General features: G+C 46.7%; 2 protein-coding genes and 2 pseudogenes across 3 annotated transcripts; 2 read left to right on the plus strand and 2 right to left on the minus strand.

Moving 5' to 3' along the window:
* Nucleotides 1–4,357: 4,357 nt before the first annotated feature.
* On the minus strand, nucleotides 4,358–6,085 carry LOC147982641 (uncharacterized; annotated as a pseudogene).
* Nucleotides 6,086–6,203: 118 nt separating this feature from the next.
* Nucleotides 6,204–10,778, minus strand: LOC125546433 (protein IQ-DOMAIN 2). The gene is made up of 5 exons (XM_048710704.2): nucleotides 10,417–10,778; nucleotides 9,913–10,323; nucleotides 8,578–8,793; nucleotides 7,265–7,384; nucleotides 6,204–7,167 (listed from the first exon to the last, which is right to left on the minus strand). The coding sequence occupies exons 1-5, from the start codon at nucleotides 10,480–10,482 to the stop codon at nucleotides 6,436–6,438; spliced, it is 1,545 nt and encodes a 514-aa protein (XP_048566661.2). The 5' UTR covers nucleotides 10,483–10,778; the 3' UTR covers nucleotides 6,204–6,435.
* Nucleotides 10,779–12,709: 1,931 nt separating this feature from the next.
* Nucleotides 12,710–20,287, plus strand: LOC125546431 (E3 SUMO-protein ligase SIZ1). 2 transcript variants are annotated; one of them, XM_048710700.2, is made up of 17 exons: nucleotides 12,710–12,905; nucleotides 13,057–13,137; nucleotides 13,451–13,493; nucleotides 13,670–13,748; nucleotides 13,852–14,020; nucleotides 14,123–14,250; nucleotides 14,781–14,837; nucleotides 15,040–15,127; nucleotides 15,625–15,700; nucleotides 16,071–16,144; nucleotides 16,356–16,463; nucleotides 16,577–16,738; nucleotides 17,093–17,197; nucleotides 17,381–17,461; nucleotides 17,542–18,925; nucleotides 19,099–19,392; nucleotides 20,011–20,287. In XM_048710700.2, exons 1-16 carry the CDS (start codon nucleotides 12,879–12,881, stop codon nucleotides 19,224–19,226), a joined length of 2,790 nt encoding a protein of 929 aa, XP_048566657.2. In that variant the 5' UTR covers nucleotides 12,710–12,878; the 3' UTR covers nucleotides 19,227–19,392; nucleotides 20,011–20,287. The 2 variants fall into 2 exon arrangements, with proteins under 2 accessions (XP_048566657.2, XP_048566659.2); XM_048710702.2 differs by having other exon boundaries at nucleotides 13,855–14,020.
* Nucleotides 20,288–20,548: 261 nt separating this feature from the next.
* On the plus strand, nucleotides 20,549–22,094 carry LOC125546432 (putative serine/threonine-protein kinase PBL25 pseudogene; annotated as a pseudogene).
* Nucleotides 22,095–22,809: the final 715 nt, after the last annotated feature.

The following is a 22,809-nucleotide window of genomic DNA, read 5'->3' on the forward strand; positions in this document are numbered from 1 at the left end:
CCTTCACGATATTTATGTTCATGGTGGATTATATCCTACTCATGCTTGCATGTTCATGACTGTTGTCGCTCTCTAGTTGGTCGTTTCCCAGTCTTTTGCTAGCCTTCACCTGTACTAAGCGGGAATACTGCTTGTGCATCCAATCCCATGAACCCCAAAGTTATTCCATATGAGTCCACTATACCTTCCTATATACGGCATCTACCTGCCGTTCTAAGTAAATTTGTATGTGCCAAACTCTAAACCTTCAAATAAATATCCTGTTTTGTATGCTTGAATAGCTCATGTATCAACTAGGGTTGTACGTATCTTCCATGTTAGGCGGGTTATTCTCAAGAGGAGTGGACTCCGCTCCTCACTCACGAGAAAGTGGCTGGTCACCGGGATGCCCAGTCCCATGCTTTATGCAAACTAAATCAAAATAATTGCAAACAAAACTCCCCCTGGGACTCTTATTAGTTGGAGGCACTCGTTGTTTCGAGCAAGCCATGGATTGATGCTTGTTGGTGGAGGGGGAGTATAAACGTTAGCATTCTGTTTGGGAACCGCCTATAATGTGTGTAGCATGGAAGATATCGCCATCTCTTGGTTGTTATGTTGACAATGAAAGTATACCGCTTAAAATATTATTCATCTCTATTTCAAAACCGAGCTCTGGCACCTCTACAAATCCATGCTTCTCTCTGCGAAGGGCCTATCTATTTACTTTCATGTTGAGTCATCATCCTCTTATTAAAAAGCACCAGTTGGAGAGCACCTCTGTCATTTGCATCCATTACTGTTAGTTTACATTGAGTATGACTGTGACTGGATCTCTTTTACCATGAATTACAATGTGCGGTCTCAGAAAGGGCTAGCGAGATACCATCTTATTATATCATATCATGATTGCTTTGAGAAAGTGCTGTCATCCGAGATTTGTTATTATTGCTCGCTAGTTGATTATGCCATTGATATGAGTAAACATGAGACCTAAATGTTATTGTGAATATAGTTAGTTCATAATCTTTGCTGAAAATTTGAATGCTGGCTTTACATATTTACAACAACAAGAGCAAACAGAGTTTGTAAAAGTTTTTCTTTATCACTTTCTGTTTATCAACTGAATTGCTTGAGAACAAGCAAAGGTTTAAGCTTGGAGGAGTTGATACGTCTCCGTCGTATCTATTTTTCCAAACACTTTTGCGCTTATTTTGGACTCTAACTTGCATGATTTGAATGGAACTAACCGGGACTAACGTTGTTTTCAGCAGAATTGTCATGGTGTTATTTTTGTGCAGAAATGAAAGTTCTCGGAATGACCTGAAAATCAACGGAGATTATTTTTGGAATATATAAAAAAACTGGAAGAAGAATCCACGTCAGGGGGCCCACACCCTGTCCACGAGGGTGGGGGCGCGCCTACCCCCTGGGCGCGCCCCCCTGCCTCGTGGGCCCCCTGACGCTCCACCGACCTCAACTCCAACTCCATATATTCGTGTTCGGGAAGAAAACAATCAGGGAGAAAGATTCATCGCGTTTTACGATACGGAGCCGCCGCCAAGCCCTAAACTCTCTCGGGAGGGCTGATCTGGAGTCCGTTCGGGGCTCCGGAGAGGCGAATCCGTCGCCATTATCATCATCAACCTTCCTCCATCACCAATTCCATGATACTCGCCGCCGTGCATGAGTAATTCCATCGTAGGCTTGCTGGACGATGATGGGTTGGATGAGAATTATCATGTAATCGAGTTAGTTTTGTTAGGGTTTGATCCCTAGTATCCACTATGTTCTGAGATTGATGTTGCTATGACTTTGCTATGATTAATGCTTGTCATTAGCCCCGAGTGCCATGATTTCATATCTGAACCTGTTATGTTTTTACGAATATATGTGAGTTCTTGATCCTATCTTGTAAGTTTATAGTCACCTACTATGTGTTATGATCCGGCAACCCCGAAGTGACAATAATCGGAACCACTCCCGGTGATGACCGTAGTTTGAGGAGTTCATGTATTCACTATATGTTAATGCTTTGGTCCGATACCCTATTAAAAGAAGGCCTTAATATCCCTTAGTTTCCAATAGGACCCCGCTGCCACGGGAGGGTAGGACAAAAGATGTCATGCAAGTTCTTTTTCATAAGCACGTATGACTATATTCGGAATAAATGCCTACATTACATTGATGAATTGGAGCTAGTTCTGTGTCACCCTATGTTATAACTGTTGCATGAATAATGGCATCTGACATAATTATCCATCACCGATCCATTGCCTACGAGCTTTTCATATATTGTTCTTCGCTTATTTACTTTTCCGTTGCTATTGTTACAATCACTACAAAACCCAAAAATATTACTTTTGCTATCGTTACCACTACTATCATATTACTTTGCTACTAAACACTTTGCTGCAGATATTAAGTTTCCAGGTGTGGTTGAATTGACAACTCAGCTGCTAATACTTGAGAATATTCTTTGACTCCCCTTGTGTCGAATCAATAAATTTGAGTTGAATACTCTATCCTCGAAAACTGTTGCGATCCCATATACTTGTGGGTTATCAGACCTCCACACAGATCCTGGTGATGAGCTTTTGGATCGAATCGCCCCTCAGTGGGCGACGCATCGTCCACGCCATGCGCTCCCGATGCCTCGCCTCCATCTCCTCTTCCCCTTCGAGATCTCGGAGTGGCTTCTTGCGCTCCATTAGGCTGGGGTGGGCTCAGGCGGGGCCGCTCTCCTTCGATGCGGGGCAGTAGGGGTGGTGGCGACGACGGCGAGCGGCATGGCAGGCGGTAGGCGGAGGGGATAAGGCAGGTCGCAGGAGCGCACATGCTAACCCCCAGCACTCGACTATAGAATGCTAGTGAGCTCACACCAAACTCTCCTTCAACGGTCGCCATGTTAGTTACTCCTTTCCTTTTAGCATGCAGATCTATCTGCAGTAAATAAGTGGCATCAAGCAACAAATATGATGGCAGGTGGTTTACTACTGTAGTAGGAAAGTAATATAAGTGACCAAAGAGAATGGTTTTCAGCAAAGGAGTTTGCTTAACAAAAGTATACATCAAAGTGACAAATTCAAACTTCCTATGGCTACGTTACATGCATGCCTCAAGCATTACTCTTGAACTGAAACAACATGTGGTACACATATATACATAAGGCAAAAGTTATGCTTAATACAAAAAAGAAAAGATCTGTAGCACTGCCTTAAGGCACCGAAGCGCAGTCCGTGTATGTGTATGTGAACTTACAGATGCTAGTGTAAGGAGAAAGTACCACCAAAACACAACCAATTGCCAAAAAAAGGCAATGAGGTGCCGCTACCGGAATAATTGGCTATCAAAATCTGTGTCGTTGAAGGCCTGAATTTTCATTAAAGGCCAAAAAAAATGCCCGGATATGAGCTTGATCCAACAAGTACTAGCAGTTTTACATGTTGGGGAGGACGGTAGAGAGTGGGGGAGGCCCTAAACAGCTAGCAGAGCGGAAGTAAATCAGCTTGGGGCAAAACACAAGAGCCAGAGGTGAGCAGGTTGATGGCTTTGTTAATTCAAAGTCGGGCTCTGCGCGAGCCTTCGTTTTAAAAAAAAACACAAGAGCCAGAGGTGAGCATCGCCCCGCGCCTCCCTGGGAAGCCCGATCCGCCAGGTGTTGGCATCGTCGCGGCAGCGTGCGCGCATCCTCGCCAACGACGACATCATTACGATGCTTCCAGAGGTTCCAGACGCACAGCATCATGAAGCAGGAGGCAGACTGCGGGAGCTTGGACGTTGTGGAGTTCATCGACTTTGGTATTACGGGAGTAGACAGCGTCCACCCACCGCAAAAAACAGTGAAGATGCCCATGAGATGAGAAGAATGTTGATTTTAGGTTGGTTCCCGAACTTCAGCACAAGGAAGACTGCATTATGGTTAGGCCCAACCTAAATGCTAAGCCCATATGTTATTGCAACCCACGTCATCAACATTAGTCGAATGGTGTGCTCATCTTGCTAGAAATGGAATGGGGAGCATACACTAATCACTGGACACGTTGTTTACCCGCTAAAAATGAAAATTATACACATATCCCCTTCTCTTGATTTTAATTACACTTACTCCAGTAATCAATCAATGAATCAAATCATGTAACATCAGATAATTGATTATTGTTTATTTTTTTCCCTTTCCTTTCCTTTGTCGAAATGCCAACCTTGCTTCTTTGAGATAAGTCCAAATTATAATCCCCTCTGGCACCGGCATGTGTCCTATATTTCTCATCTCAAATCATATCATTAGATTCACATCCAGATAGGCCTCTACTTATGCTTGCAGATTCATCAGATAAAATCATACATTAATTAATCATATAACTGTTAGTTAGTCCTAAACAAAAACAGCTCCTTGCATTTTGGTAGAGATACACCACTGCACCATACAAAAGCTATTATCACAGCAAGAGCCGCACATCTCCGACCTCTTTAAACATGTTAGGTCTTTTTCTTCTCGGGACAGCCGTCCAAGCAACTTTCACCTCAAGCTCAGCGCAACCCATCTTACAGTTGACCACTTCGTCAGAATGACCAAGAGTGAGGGCAAGGTGTCCAAGTATGTCGTCGCCGCCGACAAGAAAGAGCGCCAGCTTCTGATCCCGTGGGACGGCTACCACACGACGAGTCAACGGAACGGAAGCACCGTCACCAATCACTATATTGTCGCCCGTTGCTTCGTATAGGATTCTACGATCACTAAAGTTTCCTCGAGTCGCAACGACTACTCTCGAGATATTACACGAGCCCTTTAGAACATTGATGGCAAAGGTGGCTTCCACGGGTGCGTAAACCTGCACACATGACAACTCCAGCCTACTCAGATAACTATCTAGACCGAGGGTCATGGTCTCCTTTCCTATAGCGAGGCGGACCGAATCGAATTCTTGCAAGCATTTGCTAAAATCTTGATCCGCCCCTCCATCGCACTTGATCTTCAAATTGATCTCGAAATGAACCCTACTCTGCGGAACTAGCGCTCGACATGGGTCCGACAAAGATATCATATCATCCTACATGCAAAAGGGGTTTAATCAAGGGGAGAAACATCATGTAAAAAGCGTGTGTTGCACACTAGCTAGGAAGGAAGGAAGGAAGGAAGAGCCAAACGCCGATGGACGGATAAGGGATGAAGATGCACGCATACCGGGGAGGTGATGAGTTGGGGATCGTCCCTGTGACGCCTAAAGAGATAGACGCATCTATAGTCCACCGAGTCCCTTGCGACGACGGTGCCAAACACGTTGATCGGGAAGCCGACGTCCGATTCGCGTACCTTGAAGGATCTGATGTTGAGGCATGCTCCCACGAGCGACTCGCGCGCTGGTGTTGTCTTGTGGAGCGGCGGGCCACGGCAGAAGCGAGCTGTAAGGGTTTACTTAGGTTGTTGATGGATGTCAATAGTGAATAGTGAATAGAGAGAAATATGCACTGACTCTCTTTGTGGTAGTCGAACAAGGCCATGTTGAACTCGTGGTGGAAGCGATAGCACACGTGGTAGTCCTGCTTGGGCTCGTACGAGGTGAACTCGTTGACGCGGACCACGTGCAGAGCCCGCAGCGCCTTCTCCGTCAGTCCAACGAGACCCGCTACTCGCCGCCGACGAGAGCTGGTGGTGGTGGAAGTCCGGGACGAAGACGCCCCTGATGTGGAGGAGGTGGCAGACCTCGCGCGGCGACCTCCCCTTGATCCTGCCGGCGATGGCCCCGCATGCCAGGTCCATGAGGCCTCGGACCTCCAGCTCCTTGGAGGCCTGCACGTCGTCAACCAAACGAACGATTAGTACGTAATTGATGGTTGCGATCGATCCGAGGAAGAACAAGTCGATGAATTACGAGGATGAGGTCGTAGAGGGTGTGGAGGTCGTCGTGGTCGCCGGCGTGCTTCTTGCAGTAGTGCAAGACCTTGGAGAGGGTTTCTCCGTGGATGTTGAAGTAGATGGGCTCGCCGTCGTAGCAGATGGTCTCGGCATCCAGGACCATGGATTGGGTCGCGTCCAGGTAGGACACCAGGAAATCCACGCCGTCGTTGCTCCGGACTAGCAACGTACTCATCTCTCCTCTCGACACCACGCCATAGTTGATTCGATTATACGTATATATATATTGGAGAAAAAACTCCTCGTCGTCTTGTCAACGCACACATACATACTACTCCAGACACATGATGATGATCTGCCCTGCAAATAAATCTAAAATTCTACTAGTACTTTTTATCTTCATTACAGACAGATACTACTTTTTATTCAATGATGAATAATCAAATAAGAATACTGCCATCATACAAAAGAAATCAAAACAAAACAAATCAAATGGATGCACACAACACACCATTCTATATGTTCCTTTCATCACTCAACAAATGCAACAAATTCCGATCTGCTCCAGACCATACTGAATCTCCTTCCCACGAAGCATGTCACACGAGCGACGAGTCCCGTTCCGCGGTGCCACCTTCCACGGCCGCCTGCCGCACCTTGGGAGGCCCGGAGTGCCGCCTCGTCGCCGGCGGCGGCGTCCCAGCCGGAAAGGACAGCCGCTTCTTCGCCGAACCCACAGAAGACCATCCTTTCTCCAGCGTCTCAGCTTGAGCAGCACCCTCGGTCAGCATCGGGCTCTGCACACGCGACTTGGCCCTGGCCGACGCCGACTTGGTGGCCGCCATGTAGCTCGGCACCGACGACAGGCTCGCGTCATCACGCACGCTGGACGCGCCCATGCTGTGCCTCCGGGGCCGCTCGGACCGGACAGTGCTGACCACGCTCCTCGCGTCGTCGCCGTCACCGTCTCCGCTCTTGGGCGTCGCGCTCTTCTTCCTCGCCAGCACCGGCGAGGGCGTCGACGGGGACTGCCTGGGGGCAGGGCTGGACGGCTTCGGAGTCGAAAGCGGCGTGGGCTTATCATCGTTCGGCTTCAAAGAGTCCACCACCTGGTTGTCGGCCTTTGTGACCGTCTCCACTTGGCCGAGGTTCATGCTCAGGCTGGTGCTGTTCACCGACGTGCGGTCGACGCTGCTGCCATCCTTCTCGGCCGTCCCATTCCGGCCGTCGAACGGCCTCGACGCCATCCACCGCTCCAGCCAGCTCCAGCCCCAGTGCGGGTTGCTCGGGTCCACAAACATCGGGTTAGCAGACCTTGAGGTGCTCTTCCACTGTCAAGAAGAAGAACCAAAATGCTGTCTGTCTAAGACTCTTGATGAAAACCTAGCATGGACTGCTGTGAACTGAATATGATGCAACCAAACTGACCTGATGGGAAAACGCGTATGCGAGGGCCCGTTCTCTTCTAGCTGCGGCCTCTTGCCTGCTCACAAGGCTGGCCTCGATCTGCTCCTTGGACTGCAGGCTGGTATTCCACTGATCTCCCATCTTATTATATATAATAACAGGGAAGAGTTTGTTACATGTCTTTTCATATGGTTGTGCTTTTATCATGCTTATTACAAAAGTAAATGTCAAAAAATAGCCCTAACTGAATAATAAACACATTAAAGTGCTAAAATCTCAGACCCCTTAACTGTATAGATATGTTCTGAATTTCACAAGGATTTCATCTTGAACTGCAGAGAGGTACATTACTCTTTCAATTCTCTGCAAATGCTAACTGCTTTTTCATTCTTATAACCATTTATTTAAACCAAAGTTGTCTTGTGTAAAGAGCAGCAAATAAGCATACTGAATCAAATCAAAAGCAGACAAATCCTGACTAGTAATTCAAACCCTGCAGTATGACAGTGATTGACTTCGGACTTCAGATAGGAAACACCCAAGTACAAACCACCGTGTCAGAACTTAAAACAGAGGCTAAAGAGCAAGGACTACAGCAACATGACAGATGATCCCTCTGTATTCTAGCTCCCAGCAGTAATCAGCAGCAGAGCTCGCTGTATTTACCATAGTGGGTTAAGTTGAGGCCCAATCAACGCTAGTGCTCTAGTATTCTGCATACTTCTGGTCCAGCAACACTAACAATATCTGATCCGGTTATACATATTGTACTGGGATCACACCTAGGAATTCAGTAAAATAGTATGGAGGTTCAAAAAGGTTTTACTGTAAACGCATATTTCTGGTCAACAGCACTAACCATTTCAGATCAGATTCTAGAAATACCACTAGGAATTAAGTAAACGGTATAGAGGTTCAAAATGTTTTAGTATCAAGAGTCTTATTAGCAGACAAATCCTGACTCTGCAATAATATGACAATGGTTATTCAGGCTTCAGATAGGCGACACCGGACTACTAAAACTGAGGCTAAACAGTCGCAGCAAATCCAGTAACGTATAACACACAATCCCTCTGTATTACAGCTCCCATTCACAATCATCAATAGAACTCTCAGTATTTACCACGGTGTGTTAAGTTGAGGTCCAATCAACGGTACTGCTCTAGTATTCTGCATATTTCTGCTTCAACAGCAGTAAGGATATCAGATCAGGCTCTACATATGGTACTGGAATTACCACTGGCTAGGAAGTCAGTAAAACGGTATGGAGGTTCAAAATGTTTTACTATAAAGAATATTACTACTATTGATTAATGATGATGTTTGCTGCATACCCTGAGAGTCTCTAGTTCCTGGTTCAACAAGAGCTGGCGCTGAAGGGCCTGGTTCTCCTCGGCCATCTTGATCCTCCTTGTCCGTATCTTGGACTGGACCCGGGATAGAGTCTGCATGCAGCGAAGCGTGCTGGTGGCCTGGCGCTTGACGGAGTGGCCTTGGACCAGAGACTTGAGCCTGACAAGGCCTTTCAATGCCCGCAGCGCCCTTCTTGCCTGGGAATGGATAGCAGCAATTCAGTCGGTACACTCATAGCATCAGTAAAAAGATGCTAGTGTGTAACAAAAAAAAAGGTTCAGTTAAAGCTCCATTAGGACTGCAGGAAGTGTCAAGTTAGATTTTCCTGCTTAGGCAATCTGCCTCACACAACAAAGGCTTACACTTAGCATAGATTGTTTAGGGAATTAAAAAAACTAACTTGCAGGTTCAAGACTAGTTTTTAATTAGTCATCGCTGATATAAAATTGACAGTTCACTTGGCATTTGATGGTCTTGATGTAACAGGAATCCTATGTCTATGAAGAATGATGGTTTCAGTAATTAATCGCCTGGATAGATAGATAGATATTCATACATGGGGGAAACCGGTATCGGTGATTCTTCGCTTGGCATACTTAAAAATATGTGTAAGAAAAAAATTCTGCTAATGCGTAACAGAAAATATTCAGTTAAAGCTCCATTAGGGGGGGTACATCAAGTGTCATATTCGATTTCCCTGCTTAGGCAGTGGCAGACAATCTGCCTCACACCACACAGCAAAGGCAGTGGCAGTTGGAGCCAAAAGAAAAAAAAACAGAGAGTTGGCATAAATAAAAATGGTGGAATGAATGAGTACACAACTCCAAGAAAGAAAGAAAGAAAGAAAAAATCACTGCAATTAATGAACTAATTCTACTCCCTCAGTTCCTAAATATAAGTCTTTTTAGAGATTCTATTACGGACTACATACGGAGCAAAATGAGTGAATCTACACTCTAAAATATGTCTATATACATCCGTATGTAGTTTGTAGTGTAATCTCTAGAAAGACTTATATTTAGGAACGGAGGAAGTAGCATGCATGGTTGATGAGCAAACCGTGAGAGTAAGCAAACGCATCAGAATGAAAATGGGGTCTATTTATAGGCCAAAACTTGCAAATGCATCAGCCGATGCCAATTTTATAAAACAAGCTCGCAAGTTGAGGGCTGGCTTTTGATCATCAAGGATGATATAAAACTGGCAGTGACAGTTGAGTTGGTATTTGATGGCCTTGATGTTAAAGGAAGGGATTCTATGTCAAGAAAGAAAGCAGAATGTATGTATTTGATGGCCTTGGGGGTGGGGGGTATTACCAGGTGACCTCGGAAGGCGGTCTGGATCTTGGTGGCGGCGAGCTCCCTGGACAGGATGGGAGAGGAACAAGGAGCCGGCACAATGGCGGCCTGTGCCTGTGGTGGTGGTGGTGGTGGTGCGGCGGCAGCAGGGGCAGGGGCAGGGAGCGGCGCATCCGTGGCTGGCGCTGGCGCTGGCGCGGCGGCGACATGCTCAATTTCATGCTCCTCCTCTTGGGTTAGAGTTAGAGTTTGAGCGACGGGGAGCGGGGCCGGAGCAGGAAGTGAGGCCTCCGGGAAGTCGTCGGGGTAGCGGGGGAGGGCGGAGCCTGAGGAGGAGGCGCGGGCCTGGAGGTAGGAGGCGGAGGGCGTCAGATCCCGCGGGTAGGCCGCGCTGCTGCTGCCGGCGGCGGCCAATCTCCTCTGCAGTTTCTGCTAGATCGAACAGCAGTAGGAATTGGGTCAGGATTGAGTCTATGTGTGTGTGTGTGTGTGTGATTTGCAAATTACTGCTGACTGACGTACCTGGTCCTTGGATTCAGGGCTGAAAGCCTTCTTGACGGCGCCCAGCCACTTGGGCTTCTTCCCCATCAATCAATCTTCCTTCCAAGATGAAGATGATTGCTTTGCTTCCACTCGAGTCCAGTCCAGTGGAGAGCAAGAAGAGGCGAAGGAATGGGGAGATCCGGTGAGGTGAGGCAACCACCGGATCTGTGTCGATCTGATTGTTTGTTTGTTTGCTTGCTGCACCGTGACGGGAACAACAAGAGAGAGGAGCTGCAAGGTGGAAGAAGACTCGTTCGCTCTCACTCACAGCCACACCAGAGCAGACCAGCTTCCACCAACCCAGGTACCGTGTGTGTACACCACCACTCACATCTCGTGAATTACGTACGGTATAAATGTATGCGCGCGTGAGGGCGTTCAATTTTACTATTCAATCCCCCCCCAAAAAAAAGAAACGTACGTCTCAAACCGAGACTATAGGAGGAGAAGTTTCGAGCAGCGAGGCGGCGCCCGGATGATTCCTAATCTCTCAACTTGCACGGGTAGGGTTATAAGGTTGTCGGCTCCCTTGTTCTACGCTAGAGGTCCCTTCTTCCCGGCTCTCTCGCCCGAGGTGCCTGGTGTACTTTTCCATCCTTTGCGGAGGCTGAAAAGATGAGACCTGGGTTGAGTTGGAGGTCGGGCCACCATGCCAAGTTTAAGCACAGACAAAAAGGATGTTAATAGTTTAGGGAGACAAAAAGGATGCAATAGGGATCTTCAGCATGTTCAGTTGAAAATTGATTGTCTAAAAGTTAAAAGACTATGAAAGTCAAGCTCAGAAAAATCAATAGACTACCATATTTTATGCCAGACGAAGGAGATCGTACACTCTTTCCATGGATTCAAACTTCTTTTTTGCTTAGTGTTAGGCAAATGAGGCAACTCATAACACAATTAAAGAAGCTTTAATGTTTGGAAATCTTGTAAAGAACTTGGATGTAATCCCTAGCTTTTTGCCCCGCACTTTACGGTTGGGCTTACCTTCGCCAATTGAGTAAAGCTCCACAAGGCGAGTTTTCTTAAAAAAGGTTTACATCCATCTTGACTAGAGGGTTGCAATTCAGTGTTGGCCAGGCATGACTTTTGAGTCTTGTTTGAGTCGCTCCATGGCTTGGTACTTGGTTTGCCCACATGCTCACAGGTCCCAGGCTTGTACATTTCTCTTGGAGTGGTGGTTGCCGTGGCAGGGTCTGAGCGGTGACGGATGATGGCCGTTTATCTAGCGGAGCAATATTTGCTTATTTTCCCCATTTGTTGCTTGTACTCGAAATCAGAGGTTCCTTGCAAATATGCTTGTGTTAGATGGCTTGATGTTTGGCATAGGCGAGCGTGGATGCGTGGAACTCGGGCTGAATAACCTCATAGCTTGTTGTTTGGCATAGGCGAGGGTGGATGCGTGGACCTCGGGCTGGATAACCTCATGACTTGTTGTTTGGCATAGGCAAGCGTGGATGCGTGGAACTCAGGTCGGATAACCTCATGGCTTGTTCGATGTAACGAAGTTGAAGTAGCTTTCTTTGAAAAAAGGTGATGAGATGACCCTTGCAAGCAACCTCGACGATGATTTTCTCTCGGCAGTGTGTGTGCATGGGGGAGGAGGGGTAGCTAGGCTAAGTAAGAGGGCAATGCTTTTATTCTTAATTAACGGGTGGAGCCCTGGGTTTTGAATTTGCAAAATATAGACATTGTTTCAGTACTAGGTGTTAGCGAGTAGCAAATTTCGTAATAAAGTATTGATGCAAATACCGACTCTAGTTAGTTATCTAATATGATAATGGCTGTGCAAAAATTATCGGTTACAACTTAGAAATGGTGGGTTGATGTTATCGAACGGTCGCAGCGACACGGATTAAAAGATGCGAAGCACAATGACGAGGCAACGCAACAAAGCGGTCGACCGCGCGAAGATGCTGTATTGACGTCGATCGATGGCATATTTTTCTAGTTTGAAACTATCAGGGAATGGATGCGAAAAAGCTAATTAGGAAGTTGGCATACGTCGTGAAAGCTTTTTACATCGCCGTTGACCCCGCACCGCCCGGTGGAAAATGACCGTTAATTTGACGCAAACTACTAGTGCGACTAAATAATGAATGATGGGATTAATGAGGTTTAAATCACATTGAAATGGCTGGCTACTCTCAAAAAGAAATGGTGTAATGAGATGGATAATGACGGGGGTTTATAGCAAGGAAGAGAAGGAAGATTTGGTTTGAGTCAAAAAGGAAAAAAAAGACAGAGAGGCGGACTCGTACGGCGGCGAAGAAAACCAGATTTGATTTGCGGCGGACGCGTCCGTCCGTCCCCCCACCCTTTCCCCCTTCCCCCCGTCCGGCGGCGGGGGAGCCACAAAACTGAAACCGATCGATCGAACCGATTCACACGCCACCGCCGCCGCCGCCGCTGCCTCGACTGGGTCCAGGGCCGCCGCCGCCGCCATGGGGGACCTGGCCTCCACCTGCAAGGTCGGTCCTCATCCGATCCACACACACCCTCTCTCTCTCTCTCTCTCGCTTCTTTGCTTAGGATCCATTCTCCGGTTCCATCCAGGGGTCCCGTCTAGTAATCTAATCTAATCTAATCCTGAGTTGCTCTTCTACTTGTTGGTGATGGCAGGAGAAGCTAGCCTACTTCAGGATCAAGGAGCTCAAGGACGTGCTCATCCACCTCTCCCTCCCCAAGCACGGCAAGAAGCAGGTACCCCTCATCTCATCTCATCTCATCTCATCTCATCTCCTCTCATCTCCATCCCCCACACCACATCTTTCCCTCCTACCATACTACCTATCATATATATATCCTTGTTCATTACTGCTCTCTAGGAGTAGTACCCATCACTATTTATTCCATCCGTTTTAACTACATTCAATTCAATGGATGGATCCACTCTCTCATGTTTCCAAATTATCTACTACTCTACCCACCATCACAACAGCTTCTCATACGTATGCTGCACCAGGTTATATTGTCATCCATCTCCAATCATCTCATCTATGCGTTGTTGTTGCAGGACCTCGTCGACAGGATCCTCGCCCTGCTCTCCGACGACCAAGGTCAGCCGCCCCACTTCTTTCCCAATCCTCTCCGTGCCCGTGCAATGCACCCCTGTCATCAACTTAAACCAATGCCACATTTTTTTATCTCTGCAAAGCAGCCGCAGCGTTTTTTTAGGGAAAAAAAATCACCTGCTACCTACTAACTTGCCTTGATATGTATGTTGCTGCCTCAGCCCAATGGCACCTTGGTCGAGGGAGGAAGAACGCGCCCAGCAAGGAGGCGGTGCTCAAAATAGTCGACGACATATACAGGTTAGCTAGCTTCCATGCCATTTCCCACTTGTCCACCCTTCTTTCCTTCCTATTTCAGTGCTACTGGTACTTGGCTTATCACACCATTCATTCATTGCCATAGCAGGAAGATGCAAGTCCACGGTCCTCCTGACCTCGTGGTATCTCCTGCTCAGAGCCAGCTGCCTGTCACGCCGGATTTCAACCGCATCATCAAAGCTAAAAAGGAACAATTGGGCCCTGACTCTGGCTGCCTTTGTGGTCAATCCTTTGTTCTCGGGAATGTGGTCAAGGTGTGCCCATCTGCCCTGCCCTGGCTGTCCTTCTCTCCAACGTACAAAAAATGACCATGTTTTCTACACTTGTTTGATTGTTTGTGTGCTTGCTTCTTCTAGTGCGACGATTGCCAGGTCCAGCAGCATATCGACTGTGTGCTGATTCCAGAGAAGCCTGCAGTGGGTGTCAGACCTGAAGCTCCAGAGCATTACTTTTGTCAGTTGTGCCGACTAATCCGAGCAGACCCGTATGCCCTCCTACAATCCACTTCTATTTGCTATTTCTTTCTGTCATTTGCCATCTTGACAAATATGGTGCACTACTGTTACTGGAAACTTCAAAGCAATTCAGACTATTTGTTGCTTCCAGCATTCAAAGTTAGCATGTCCAACCAAATGGGCACTAATGGTAAACTTAATCATGATCCTTATACATATACAACTCTACTGTTGTAACCTAGGTAGGAATTTAACGAACTTGTCAGGTCGAGAGTTGCATCAACTGTATGACTGATTGGTTGATTCAGACTCCCATTATTTGCCAGTAGGCTGAAAAGGAACCTTATGGATCTTATTTGGAGCTCTCGTGTAGCACTACATGTTGCGCCTTGTCTCTAAAACTGTCTTCTAGTATATCATGACAATATCTGAGGGAACAAGATTTAACCCAATAAGTTTCCTATTGATTCTATACAACTTTGTCTCTATTCCTGCATGGATTGCTTGGAATTGAAATATTTTCTGCACATTTGCTACAGTGACTATTTTGAACCTGCAGATATTGGATTACTACTGGAAATCCTTTACTACCTGTGAGACTGATTACAAATGATGGGTGAGTGTAACTTTATGGGCAATGTATTCCTTGATAGTCTGGTAATTGCTACACTATAATCATCACTTACTGAGCATTTCAAATTATATTGGAAGGAGTGACCTTATTTGTAGTAGAATACTCTTCGTTGGCTTTGTCAGTCACACTATTATGTGCTACATTCAGTCCACAGTAATCTTACAGAATTCTCAACCATTTGCAGAGTGAATGTTCCTCAGAGTGTGGAGAGAACTTTTCTACTTACTCGAGCTGAGAGGGAGACTGTTCAGAGAGTGGAATATGATATTCAGGTTTGATTCCCTTTTCCTCTGAGACTGATTACTGTCATCCTTTACATTTCCTTTCCACAAGGACAATGACACTTTAATAATGTCATATGGAAATTATTAGCAGTGTGATGCTGCTTTTTCATAACCTTTTCTAAAGGGGAGGGTGCTATAAAATTAACTGAGTGTGGCATGTTCATGATTGCTTGTCATGTTGTCAAAGGCGAAACTCCTTCAAGAGAACCAAATTGCAGATTTTCTTTTTGTGATTTTTAACCTTTTACATGGTGCTTTTCTCGTTATTATGAATAAGAATAAATGCACTTTCTAACGTTATGTTTGTACAAGGACAAAATTCCTACGTTTATCTCGTGCAGTGCCTGTAGGCCTGGGCTGCTGGAGCGTTATATTCTCGTTATAGGGTTAAACTCCCTAGTTGTTTGTTTGTAAAGACAACACACTAGTAGTTTTTTTGTGTATGTCATGCAGCATGTTGCTGATGAGGGCATGCTCCTTTGCAGGTTTGGTGTATGCTTCTGAACGACAAAGTTCAGTTCAGGATGCACTGGCCTCAGAATGCAGACTTACAAGTGAACGGTACAGCTTTTGCTTTTCAGCTTTCTAGTACAGTTGAGATCGCAGACATGATTTGTTATATGATTCATGCGGTCCTATTTTTGTGTCCTCAGACTCAGAGTTTGAGTCATTTCTGTACTCCAAAATAGAGGTAGACATGTAGTACCTCGAAAGAGGCCCTCGAGTCATGCTGTAGTTCACTAGTATCAAGTAGTGAATTTATCAATTTATTTTTTTGAAGATTTTATTTGTTCATTTATAATTTTATATACTGTATGCAGATATGTACAGTGAGCCTTGTTTAGGTGTTGCAATGCATTTATCTTGGTAAATTCTTTTATGAGCAAGGCATGGAGGATCATTCTCAATATTGGTTTCATGTTTTCATCAGGTATACAAGTGCGAGTAGTTCCCAGGCCTAGCACTCAGTTACTAGGGATTAATGGACGGGATGATGGGCCGGTGGTGAGTGCACTCCTATTTCATCGCTAGTGCATCTTAACCAACAGAACTATGTCTATCATCTGTCTTTAGTCATCTTAAAGTTATCAGTTGCTTTTCTTGGCAATTCATTTTTTTTTTTTGAGAAACAATTCAATTTAATTTAATTGTGAGTCCCTTGTAAACAACACATCTGCACAGTTCAGAGCTTTTATGTTTTTGGACTGCTTTGCAGATAACAACCTTTTGCCGAGAAGGACAGAATAAAATAGTTTTATCAAGTGATGATGCCCGACCATTTTGTTTTGGGATCAGAATTGCAAAGAGGAGGACAGTTGACCAGGTTTTTTTCTCTCTCTCCTGTTACTTACCTAGCTGTTGAAGTGAATTGTAGAAGGTGCAAACTTTTCTGATAATAAACATGCCATCATCTATACTAAAACATTACCTTTTCAGGTTCTAAACTTGGTGCCAAAGGAAGCTGATGGCGAGTCTTTTGAGGATTCTCTTGCTCGTGTTTGTCGCTGTCTCAGAGGTGGAAATACTACAGATGATGCTGACAGCGATAGTGATTTGGAAGTGGTTGCCGACTTCTTTCCTGTCAGCCTGCGTTGTCCTGTGAGCATTTCTCTACATATTTCTGTTTTCCCTCTAGTTATGAGATTGCCTTTATTGTTTTGAATTTTAAGAAAGAATTCCATATATGAACAGTATCTTTGTCATTGATCAATGAGCTGGTTGTCTCTTGATACTGTCCTTTTACATGCCACACTTTCCCTCAAGTTAAGAATGACAGACATCCAAAAAAGTTAAGAATTACTGAGTTGACTCCAACCGAGTGGTTATCTAGCTGTATTTGGCTGCCATTATATTAGTATATCATCACAACGTACAAAATAAGCTTTTCTACAGTGCTTCCTGATATGCAAGCTTCAAGGGTTGAACATTTTTTTATCTGATAATATTTCACAGAATAGTGGATCCCGGATAAGGACTGCGGGAAGGTTCAAGCCTTGTGCTCACATGGGCTCTTTTGATCTGCAAACTTTTGTAGAGCTGAATCAACGGTCACGAAAGGTAAGATTTTATTCCTCCATATCCATAACTAGGATCTCTGCATAATGAACATTGTACTTTGGTCCAACTTGTGTTGGTCCATTTGGCAATGGACGGGGTAATTATGATTGGTTGGTCCATTTAAATGCATACTTTCTTCAGATTGACGTGGCCCTATTTTTAAAGACTTGTTGGTTTTTGCAGTGGCAATGTCCAACATGTCTGAAGAATTATTCTATTGAGAGCTTGATCATTGATCGGTATTTCAACCGGATCGCTTCTCTGGTAGGTTTGAATAAGTCATTTTCATTTTCTGTGTATTGTTAGCAGTTTTATGGTTTTCTTAGACTGTTCCTGTGATTCAGGCTCGGAATTGCGGTGAAGATGTCACTGAGATAGATGTGAAGCCTGATGGCTCTTGGCGTGTGAAGGGTGATGTTGAAGATATAAAATTGTCCCTGTGGCACCTGCCTGACGGCTCCCTGTGTGAACTGAAACAAGACGCTAAACCTGTTGCTGGTGATGTAAAATCTGAAGCTTCAAGAATTGGCAGCAAGGGAAATCTAGGCCTTAATGGATTGTGGGAAGCTAGTAAAGCTGTTGACATAAAGCCCTCAAAGCCTATGAGCAGTAGCCACACTGGAATTTACAGGGATGGGGACTACCTAAGTGTGAGTGAGTGCAGCACGCAAATTGGTGAGATGTACAGAGTTGATGATAGACTACAGCAACAGCTCGAAGATGCAGATGTCATTGTTCTCAGCGACTCCGATGATGACAATGTTGTGACAGTGTCTCCACCAGCTGCCTATAGTGATGTTGGTGGTTTGGGATTTGCTCCCATTTCTGCGCCAGGAGTTGCTGAAAGTTACCAGGAGGGTGGTGTAGTTGGGGGCCTTGGCCTTGATTTGTTCAACGACAACAGCGATATTTTTGACATAACTTCCTGGTCTGCGCAACCCCAACCAGAGCAAGGGTTCAATTTTTTCGGAGCTGATGTTCTACTTGGTTCTCACAATTCATCTGATGCAGCGCCAAGTGCTTATACCCTTGGCTGCCACGCTGGCTCTAGTGACACTTCCATGGTTCGAGATCCTTCTACCTGCCATGTACGCACCAGAAGCTTGGTCGATAACCTGTTGCCTTTCGGCAATGATGATTCTTCTCTGCGGATTTTTCTTCCTATTCAACCATCTGGCGTTCCCGTTCAGGAAGAACGGAATGGACATGACAACATGTCAAATGGGGTCCAGCCTGTTGATGACGATGAAGACGAAGATTGGATATCTCTTACACTTGCGGCGGGTGGAGGTAGTAATGAACAGTCTGAGGCAGCAGATACGGTGAGCACACAAGCACAAATCGCAGTGGAAGAGAGAAGGATGGAACCAGCAGACACGCTGAACCCACAAGCACAAATGACGGTGGAAGAGACAAGGATGGAACCAGCAGATGTGTTGAACCCGCAAGCGCAAATTGCAGTGGAAGAGACAAGGATAGAACCAGCAGATGCGTTGAACCCACAAGCACAGATTGCAGTGGAAGAGAGGACGGAACCAGCAGATGCGTTGAGCCCACAAGCACAAGTTACAGTGGAAGAGAGAAGGATGGAACCAGCAGACATTGTTAACCCACAAGCGCAAATTGCAGTGGAAGAAAGAAGAATGGAACCGGCAGAGACGTCGAACCGACAAGCACAAGCACAGATTGCACTGGAAGAGAGAAGGATGGAACCATTGAGTGATGCTGGTTCGTCTCTTTACTATGAGTTCAGTTTTATCTTTTGTGTTATTTATCCGTTTTTCTCCTGATTGATTAACTCCGCTGATAAACTGATTAAACTGGCCCAATACTTTGTGCCAGTGTTTAGTTGGTTTAGTGTTGACAGCCTTTTGTTTTTCTTTTCCCCGTGTTGTTTGCAGAAGGCTCGCCTCCCAGCTTGAATGATGAGAGGCGTAACAAAGGGAATTCAAAAACAAGGGCTGAAAAGATATTTTCTCCTCCGCGGCAGCCTCGATCCGTCAGGCCTCGACTAACGACACAGCAGTGACGTTGAGTAGTTCTTCTTTCTTACTTTGGATAGCTGTGAAATCATGATGTACTTGTGGCCGATGTAAAGAAGAACCAACATGAATGTTTTCATAGTTTAACCTGATGTATAAACTACAGAAGTTTCAAGTGCTGGAAATGAGGGTGCGCCTGAAGGACATCTGACGGTGAGTACTACTACAGTTTTCCTAAGAATGCAAATTTGCAGTTTTGGCGAATAATGGGAATATTTAGGTTCAAACTGGATTGTTTTTAGATATACCGTTCAGACCATATAGATAGCTACACCTTATGAAGGAAGAAATGTGCACATGGCTAAGTTTTAAGATTAGTTTGCTCTGGCTTTCTGCTTCTCTTTTACTAGGAGATACAGATGGCTTTATGCTTGCCAGCATCGATACGGAAGTATGCTATAATGCTATATAGGTTAACTGTCTTAGTCCATGGATGATATATCATACGTATTGTGGTTTTTGTTGATTCACACGCATAATATATTATGTCCTAAACTGATTTCAGTTTATGAAGTTGAGAGATTCCAAAATAGGCATCTTGTTGCAATGATATCATATGGTAAAAACCGGGAAGCTTTATCCAATATTTTTACATTGTTGCTGTTTAAGCCTGGCACAGTGAGTAGCATCATTCATGTAGTCCTTTTTTCTTTTCGTCGCGTGGAGATTCAGCTAGTGATGCATTGAAATTGTTTACCAGGTGATGAAGTGTAATTGATCGGAAAAATAATAATGCACTGACGTGTGTTTGTGTTTTCAACATTGGTGCAGACATAACAGGAAGTGAGCAAGGAAGGCTTGATAGGTTTTGTGGCAGTCTGCTGCAGCATATTGTACATTTGACCACCAGACTATATAAAAATATATATGTGCTTTGCCGAAATGGAAGGCAAACAAATAGAGATGTGGAGGTTTGTGTATCACTAAATTGTAATTAGGGGTTGGCTTGTGTGTTGCTAATATTGAGTGAGATGCCCTAGTATACTTCCTACTCTTTCCGGAAATTAAATTATTTTTTCATGTTTACTATTATTACATTCTTTTTTCATGTTTCTTGTGTATGCTTGTTACTCTTTTCCGGAATTTTGTTCATGATTATTATTATTACATTCCATGAACAACAAATGCAGGCCAGGTGATAACCTGGAAAATGTAGCATCATATCATTTATTCTTTTTATGCATCACACTGTAAGCACGTGTGAAAAATAAATGTACTTGCTGCATTGTTGGTGTGCATCTATCTATCTATCTCTGGCCGGCCGGCCGGCCGTCCGTCCTAATTTTAGTTAGTCAGCCTAACAACCACCGGAACACATCCATCCATCCATAATTAAGCAAGCAAGCAAAACTAGACTAAATCTGGTTTCTTCCCTTGTTTCCTCGCCGGCCGGGTAACAGACAGCAAACGCCGTACGTACTCGGATCGATCGATCGATGCACGGCCGCCGGAGATGAGCTGCTTCTCATGCTTCAAGCCACCGCAGGCGGACGGCGAGGAGGAGGAGGAGGAGGAGGACAAGGCACCGGCGGTGGCGCCCCTGCCGTCGGTCAAGCGGCTCGGCTCCCGGCGAAGAAGCCTGCGCTCCTCCTCCTCCAGCAAGTCCGGCGGCAGCTTCGCGGCAAGCCGGCAGCCGAGCACGCGGCCCAGCAACATCACCAGCTGCAGCGCGCGCTCCTTCACCTACGAGCAGCTCGCGGCGGCCACGGGCGACTTCCGCGCCGACTGCCTGCTGGGCGAGGGCGGCTTCGGCCGCGTCTACCGGGGGCGCCTGGAGGACGGCCAGCTGGTGGCGGTGAAGCAGCTGGACCTGGAGGGCCTGCAGGGCGACCGCGAGTTCGTGGTGGAGGTGCTCATGCTCAGCCTCCTCCACCACCACAACCTCGTCAGCCTCGTCGGCTACTGCTCCCACGGCCACCAGCGGCTGCTCGTCTACGAGTACATGGCCCTCGGCTCCCTCGCCGACCACCTCCTCCTCCTCGACGACCGCCTCGCCACCGCCACCCCCAGGGCGACGGCGAGGGCGGCGCTGAGCTGGGAAACGCGGATGCGGGTGGCGCTGGGCGCCGCCCGGGGCCTCGAGTACCTCCACGAGACGGCCAACCCGGCCGTCATCTACCGCGACCTCAAGTCCTCCAACGTCCTCCTCGACGACGCCTTCTGCCCCAAGCTCTCCGACTTCGGCCTCGCCCGCCTCTGCAGCACCTCCTCCTCCGCCGCCGGCCCCGGCCCCGCCGAGCGCTCCCCGCGCGTCATGGGCACCTACGGCTACTGCGCGCCCGAGTACATCCGCACCGGCCGCCTCAGCGTCAAGTCCGACGTCTACAGCTTCGGCGTCCTCCTGCTCGAGCTCATCACGGGCCGCAGGGCTGTGGACTCGGCCAGGCCGGCGCCGGAGCAGGTGCTCGTCACATGGGCCGCGCCCATGTTCAAGGACAGCAAGCGCTACCGCGAGCTCGCCGACCCGCTGCTCCGGGGCGACTTCCCCGAGCGCGACCTCAACCAGGCCGTGGCCGTGGCCGCCATGTGCCTGCAGGACCAGGCGTCCGCCAGGCCGTGCATGAGCGACGCCGCCGTCACGCTCTCCTTCCTCGCGGAGGCCGCCGCCGCCAGCGCCGCGCAGCCGCTGCCGTTGCCCCCGCCCCAGCCGCAGGCCGATGAAACCTTGCGACAAGAAGAAGAAGCCTAGATGAGATAGCTTAATTAGCTTGAGCTTAATTAATTCATTATTAGGATGGATGGAGTCGACCGTACCGCACGTGTTGATTGGTTTTGGCGCCATTGGTTGTACCTAGTTTTGATGGATCAACTAGATGATACTTGTATGAGTACCTGATGATGAGTTGCATTGGAAAGAGCTAGAGACAAACTTTGCACATCGATAGTAATCTTTTTTTCAGTGCCACCTGTCATATTAACTTTGATCAGACCGGAATCGAGACATGACGCATTCGTGCTACGGCTAATAGTCGACAGCGGGCCGACGTCTCAAGGTGGAGGAGGAGGGGGAAAGATGAGGAGATGTGCGATGGCATGAGGGAAAGGGAAGGAAAGGGAAGGGACATCCGCAACATTGAAAGAGAGGGCACAAAGGTTGGTGGAGATTCTCTCTTTTCCCCTACCCATACCGAGTTGCCCTCGCGTGCAGCCGGGAGGGATCCCTTGCCATCACCGTCATCCCCCCCCCCCCCCCCTCCCCTTCTGCCACTCCACCCCTCCTCACCCATGATGACCCAGAAGTATAGGGGATCTATCGTAGTCCTCTCGATAAGTAAGAGTGTCGAACCCAACGAGGAGCAGAAGGAAATGATAAGCGGTTTTCAGTAAGGTATTCTCTACAAGCACTGAAATTATAGGTAACAGATAGTTTTGTGATAGGATAATTTGTAACGAGCAACAAGTAACAAAAGTAAATAAAGTGCAGCAAGGTGGCCCAATCCTTTTTGTAGCAAAGGACAAGCCTGGAAAAATTCTTATATAGAGAAAAGCGCTCCCGAGGACACATGGGAATTATCGTCAAGCTAGGTTTCATCACGATCATATGATTCGCGTTCGGTACTTTGATAATTT

The sequence above is a fragment of the Triticum urartu genome, chromosome 3A, assembly GCF_056163025.1.
Source record: "Triticum urartu cultivar PI428250 chromosome 3A, HENAU_Tu73, whole genome shotgun sequence".
NCBI lineage: Eukaryota > Viridiplantae > Streptophyta > Magnoliopsida > Poales > Poaceae > Triticum > Triticum urartu.